Source organism: Mus caroli, chromosome 7 (assembly GCF_900094665.2).
Source record: "Mus caroli chromosome 7, CAROLI_EIJ_v1.1, whole genome shotgun sequence".
Classification (NCBI taxonomy): Eukaryota; Metazoa; Chordata; class Mammalia; order Rodentia; family Muridae; genus Mus; species Mus caroli.
In genome coordinates this window covers 100,521,254-100,528,132 of record NC_034576.1, presented here as the reverse complement: position 1 = coordinate 100,528,132, position 6,879 = coordinate 100,521,254, and the positions used below count along the sequence as shown (strand labels likewise).

At 38.2% G+C, this 6,879-nt stretch overlaps 1 protein-coding gene across 4 annotated transcripts in view; it reads right to left on the bottom strand.

Moving 5' to 3' along the window:
* The window catches only part of Pak1 (p21 (RAC1) activated kinase 1), a 125,637-nt gene that overhangs the window by 54,359 nt on the left and 64,399 nt on the right, over positions 1-6,879 (bottom strand). For 3 of the 4 annotated variants that reach the window (XM_021167463.2, XM_029479658.1, XM_029479656.1), the window contains exon 2: positions 3,085-3,298. In XM_021167463.2, the coding sequence (XP_021023122.1) occupies positions 3,085-3,274 (190 nt within the window). In that variant the 5' untranslated portion in view covers positions 3,275-3,298. The remainder of the gene's footprint in view (positions 1-3,084; positions 3,299-6,879) is intronic. The other variant, XM_029479657.1, reaches the window with a different exon arrangement.

Below are 6,879 nucleotides of genomic sequence, written 5' to 3'. Positions count from 1 at the left end.
AAGGAAGGAAGGAAGAAAGAAAGAAAGAAAGAAAGAAAGAAAGAAAGAAAGAAAGAAAGAAAGAAAGAAAGAAAGAAAGAAAGAAAGAAAGACAATTAAAAAGGAAAAAAAAAGATTCATTTTTTTCACACCAAATTTGGCCTAGGGGAACTGAGATTTCCAGAAGAGCCTCCAAGTCTACAGCTTCATCATCAATAAAAATACCTCACAATGTCCTGGTTTCTTTCCATCTACATAAATAAACCTGATCCAACGACACTTTGCAATACCTCATCTATATAAATACAGGGTTGCAGAGCTAAAAAAGAACTGTGTCTGTTGCTCTGGCTCTCATTTTTTTAGATGAAAGCACTAAAGTCTACAGAGAAGTCACTGACACAAATGTGATATCCAGCTTGTGAAAGAAGCAAGATTGCAACCTAGGTATCTAGATTTAGGGCATGTAAAACTACTCCTTTGGTTGCAATGACATATGAAGGTGCTGTTTCTATCCTGTTCTAGATGGGAAATCTTTTAAAACAAACAAAAAGAGGCTAGGGTGGCAGTTCAGTGAGTAATGTAAGAATAAGAATAAGAGTTAAAATTGCCAGCATCCATTTCAAAAACAAGTATGCCCATGTGCATCTGTAATCCCACCACTGTAGAGGATTTTGGGAGGGACAGAAACAGGAGGATTGCTGGGGCTTGCTTACTGTCCACCTAGCTCCAACTTCAGTAAAAGACCTTTCTCAAGGGGATAAGGTAGAATGGGATACATTAGGATACCCAATGTCCTCCCTCTGATCTCTACAGGTGCTTAAGCATAGGACTGACATACGCATATACACCACACAGGCAGGCAGGCAGGCAGGCATGCACACACAAACACCAATTTTATTGAGAATCATTTACATACTATTATAATTTACTTATAAAGTATAATTGGACTTTTAGTATTTTCAGAGCCAGACAAACAACACCATAATTCAACGCATTTTGATCATTCCAAAAAGAAATTTCCTACCTCTTAGCCATCACTCCCTTAATCTCATTGTTTATCACCTACTCTGTATCCTTAGGCAACCACTAACATGCCTTTTATCTAGGAATTTACATTTCTAGACATTTCACATGAATGGAACTACACACTATGTGACCATTATGACTAGGTCTTTTCCTTAACCACATATTTCAAGGTTTACCCACAGATGCAGTATGGCTCAGGACTTTACTTTTTAAATTAAATATTATTCATTATATTGATGTTATATTTTATTTTTAATACTAGATAGTTCCTTGGGAAGCACAAAAAAAAAAAAATGAGGCTAAAGCGTTATTTCTCTTTGATGGAAATGCCGGGTACTATCATTTCTCTCCATTTAAGCACCTGAAGAACTGCCAGAATGCTTTCCCTAAGGCTGTACCATTTTACATTCCGACCAGCAATTATGAGAGGATCAAATACTTCCATAATCTCACCAACATTTGATATCATCCAGCTTTTGCTACAGCCATCCTAGTGTGCGGTGTTTTGAATTTGTACTTCCCTGGCAACTAATGATAACAATGTTTTCCATTAGTCTATCTTCTTTGGAGAGATGTCTATACAGATCCTTTGTCTAGTTTTAAGCTGAGTTGCCTGATTTTTAGTCAAGTTGTAGTTCTTTCTGTATTGCTATACAAGTTCCTCATAAGATATATAATTTCAGAAGGCTGCCTCCTGCTTTGCTGTTACCCTGTGACTTTCTTGATGGTGGTAAATCAGAACCTGAAGCTTGTACTTCCACAGATAGAAAGCCTCACCACAAAAAGAGCCCTACATGGATACCTGAGAACTCTAGCTTTTATTTCTTTTCTTTTTCAAGACAGGGTTTCTCTGTGTAGTCCTGACTGTCCTGGAATTCACTCTATAGACCAGGCTGGCCTCAAACTTAAGAAATCTGCCTGCCTCTGCCTCCCAAGTGGTAGGATTAAAGGCATGTGCTACCACTGCCTAGCCTAAGTTAGCATTGTTAGTATCTGCCAAAAAAAAAAAAAAAAAAAAAAAACATTCCTAAAATTAAGGGAGGGGTAAAACACAATGTAAAAAAAAAAAAATCTATGGGAGGCTGGAGAGATGGCTCAGTGGTTAAGAGCACTGACTGCTCTTCCAGAGGTTCTGAGTTCAAATCCCAGCAACCACATGATGGTTTACAACCATCTGTAACTCGATCTGATGCCCTCTTCTGGTGTGTCTGAAGACAACTACAGTGTACTTACATATTATAAATAAATCTTTTTTAAAAAATCATCTATGGGAACACTCAAACTTTTATGTTTCCACTGTTTTTTTCTATAAAGATGGCAGTGACTTTTTCAGGTTCATCATTAAGATTTTGATTATTCTTTCAAGTTTTATTAGTAAGAGGGTAATGAAAGGCAAGCATGGTGGCGTTTGTCAGTAATATCACACTTGGAAGTTAAGGCAGGAGAACGTCATGCATTTCTGGCTGGCTAGCAGGGATACAGAGTGAGATCTAGACTTTAAAAACAACAGGAAATGAGGTTGCCTAGTAAGTCTTACTCATACTGAACTCACAGTGATTCCTACTTACCTCCACCATCTTTCCTCGACTATCCCTGCCTATCCTTACTAACACTAAATACTAAATCTTGAAAATGGGACCAAGATCTAGACAAAAAAATAAGGCGATCAAAATTTGCAAAGGTGGCATTCCAAGTGAAAGTAATCTGGAAAAAAGAAATTTCCAAAGACACTTCAAAAGTCCTTCGGTTTTATGATTTGATAAGCATTTTTAAAAATTAAAAAAGGAAAAAGAAATAGATACATACAAATATTTTCAATTTATCTGAAAGCTGGCAAGAGCAAATTTATTCTTAAATTTTTGTTGAAATATAATCCTGAGCAATAAGTCAATTTTGCATTTGGCTTTAGCCACTCTAAGAAGGCAAGACATGTTAACAAGAAAATAAAAGGTACTGAAGGAGAATTAAGTCAGGGAAGGAAAGATCTTCTCTTCAGACTATTCATAGGGAAAAGGCTGATTTGCTTTGATTTTTTCTTCTTAAAGCATACAAATGATGAAAATAAACAAAGTACTGTACTTTTATCTCCAGGTAAGATGGATCGATAAAACCGGTCCTTCTTTTTCTTCTCCTCTGGGTTTGGAGGCAGAGGTTTGGAGCCGTGGTTTAGGGTTCCAGTGTCTTTGCTGCCAGCTCCAATCATAGTGCTGGTGTTTCTCATCGGAGGGGCTGGGGGTTTGTCCTGGATGTCTACGCCGTTATTTGACATTGTCACCACCAGCAGCAGCAGCTACTAGAATCAAAAGAAAAAAAAACCATAATAATAACATTCATATTTTTTAGAACAAGTAGTTACATATTTTAAATGTTTTAAAATTAAAATCATACGGCCATTCTGCACTTGTCATGAATACTGCTAGCCTATTTAGTCAGTAAGCCAGATGTAAATCCCTAATGTGTTCCAAACACTGCTAAAAATTCACCAAGATTTTGTTTTTCTCTGCAGTCTCTTCCCTCAGAGTCTAAAGAACAAATATATACACCATGGTGTAGGTGAAAAGCAGATATGGACCAGACAAAACCTCGATGGGAAAGCCAATAACACCTACTAGATGTTGAGAAACCCCACAGCTTCTTCAGTCCCATTCATCCATCTCCATGAGGCTTAACTAAAACCTCCAGCAGCACTCCATATGGTGAGTCTGCTGACAACATTTAACTTGATAACTTTACATAAGTTATCTTTCCCTATGTTGCCGAGTGTTGGTGAAACTTCTGGCTTTGTGGCTAGCTTTACCAAGACTAAACAACATTCACACATTTACATATACCTAAACCCTCTTTCAGGTCCCACTGGCAGAATAATGACCATACGCCCACAAATGTACAGTGCTTAAACCTTTTGGTCCTTCACAAGAAAGATGCTGCCCATGTGCCAGTTCTTCTGGATATCCCTCCTCTGAACACAGAATAAAACTTAAAAGAGGAAAACCCCATGATATGTCGACAAGTGATTTTAATTAAAACAGGGATTAGTGCCTTAAAATGTTCTTGTTCTTGACAACAGATAAATGTGTCCAGAGTTTATATTTTCTCCTTATTAATTCATGAAATAGTAGAAAATTTATCTCATATTTGACCAGGCCCATTCACCAGTCTCACTTTCTGTATCTCCATTCCTTTTAATTCCTTTTACAGTATAGCTATACATCTTCTTTAATTTCTTTAAATATGTCATAACTTTCACACCTCCATCCCTTTACACAAGATGTTTCATCCGCCTATTTTCCTATTCGTGAATTCAATTCATCCATCCTTTGAGGATTAACTCTGTTGTTTCTATGCTGCCTTTAGAAAATGTTCCGACCTCCAAAAAGTCAGGTGCCCTTTCTCTATGCTCCAAGGCAATGTGTTTATTTCCAGGTTATCACATTTCTTTGTAGTGTTATAATTTGCTTACAGATATATATTTTCCAGGAGCCATCTTTGAAGATCAACAGTGCCTTACCTTTTTAACTTATAGTAGATACAAGTTTATATACAGTTTACAGAAAGATAGATATATGCGGTCTTGAAAGGAATTTACTAGTACAGATAAAATACAAAGTCCTTAAGTAAGATACCAATTGGCATTACAAAGTAAGGGTATCCACATTCAATTTATGTCTAAAAAGTCCTGAACTTCCCAAGTACTCTTTCTTTCTCTCTCTCTTTGTTTCTTTGTTTCTTTCTTTCTTTAAAGTGCTAAAGATGAAACTCTGGGCATTATCACTAAGCTATACTGCCTGTTAGCTCACAAAATATTCTCCTGTTGTTGTTGTTGTTGTCCTCGTCGTCATCTTGTTTTTCGAGACAGAGTCTCACTATATAGTTCTGGGTGTTCTGGAACTCACTATGTAAACCAGGCTAAACTCAAACCCTCAGAGATTTGCCTGCTTCTGCCTCCTAAGTATTGAGATTAAAAATGTATACCTGGCCATCATTAAATATTCTTAATCACCCTGGAAAGAGAAAAGGAGCAAGGAAGGGGAAGGAGCCAGGCTCCATGTCAATGCAATGATTTCTCTCTTCACTAAAGAAAATCTTAACTGTTTGTTGTTTGAGACAGGGTTTCTCTGTATAGCCCTGGCTGTCCTGGAACTCAGAAATCCGCCTGCCTCTTCAACTGGATTTTAATTCTTCTTGACCAACCTCTGGCAAAACAATTGCTCCTTTCCTTTTTGAACAAACGATATCAACACCAAGGGTGCCTGTGTTAATCTGAACTGACTAGCTGGGCGGCTGCTTTTTCATTTCTTCTACTTTCACTCCCTGGATATTTAGGTTTGCCTTCTCCTCCAGCTCCCACTCAGGTCCCTTAGCTCCTCCAAGAGAGCATCCAGTGTCTCAACTGGCAATGCCCTCCTACTCTAGGCTGCCAGTTCCAAAATTATACTCTCCTAGCTACCTTATACCCAACCAGGCTCTCTCTGGCCTCCCAAGTCCTTCAACCAGCAGCCTCATTTAATGTAACTCCCATTAGGCCCACAGTACAGGATTACGCCAGGAAATCACCATATTTTTCTTTATTATTAATCACTGTATCATATTTAAGAGAATTATTAGTGGGTAGATTAAGCAAAACTCTACTGGAATCTATTGTCTGAAACCTGATGATGCCATCTGAGTTGTCCCAACTATACTTGAAATTCTCACCAGTAGGATATCTATAACCTCAAAAGCAGCCTAGTCCACCTTTAGTCACCTCCTCTGAAAAGAGTTCTCACATAAGTTCTTCTCTGTTTTATTCAAGTCCTCTCTGTTTTTACAATCATTTCCAGCACCTGAGAAGTAAAGATGAGACCCCAGAGAAACCTGCTACCTAAACTAGCTGGATTGGTGAGCTTCAGGTTCATGGAGAGACCTCAGTAAATAAAGTAGAGAAAGAAAGGAAAAAACCCAAGGGTTTTTTTGCCTCACATATATCGGGGGGGGGGGGGGACAACAGACTTTTCTAAGCAGTTCTGTACCTGGACAGTAAATGTCTCAGGTTTAAAAACAAAACAAAACAAAACAAAAAGCTGTTGATTAAAGAACACAGCTATAGAGAAACTACAATGAGAAAAGAGGTATTACCTAAAGGAAGAAACCAGTTGCTATCCATTTGCACTGAGGATTCTGGGATGTCTTGAGCTCACAACATGGGGCAAGACAGTCCTTTACATTTCCCAAGTGAGTTGCTGAAATCCTATGAAACAGTTTCCCTGGAGAACAAGCTGGATAAATTACCTTTACAGATAAGATTTCAGCCATTGTTTGGAACAGGTATTTTAATAACCAGATCACACTTCAGAATTTATAAAAAGCTTGGAAATCTACTTGGTAGGCACCATTTTTCTAGGCTCTACTAGGCGCTGGGAATAGAACAATGAAACAAATCCAAAGAAGCATAGTTTCAGAGATATTGCCAGTCATCCACAACATGTATGTGGTGAGCACAAGACACAAAGACCTGAAAAAATATTTGTGTGATCACGGTACCACATATCATGGTAACCTCTAGAAACAAAGAAATATACTACACAACTTCTAATTCACTTAAATTTAAATTTTTTAAAGTTATTACATGTGTTTGTTCAGCACATGTGTTCACATGCTTGTGCACTACATGCATGAGCATGTCAGAGGGGAATGTATAGCAGTCCGTTCTCTTTTCACCGGTGGGTTCTAAGGATTAAACTAAGTACATTAGGTTTAATAAGTGCCTTTCCCCCACTGAACCACCTCACCAGATCCCTCAGATAGATCACCAGATCCCTCGGATAGATCACCAGATCCCTCGGATAGATCACCAGATCCCTCGGATAGATCACCAGATCCCTCGGATAGATCACC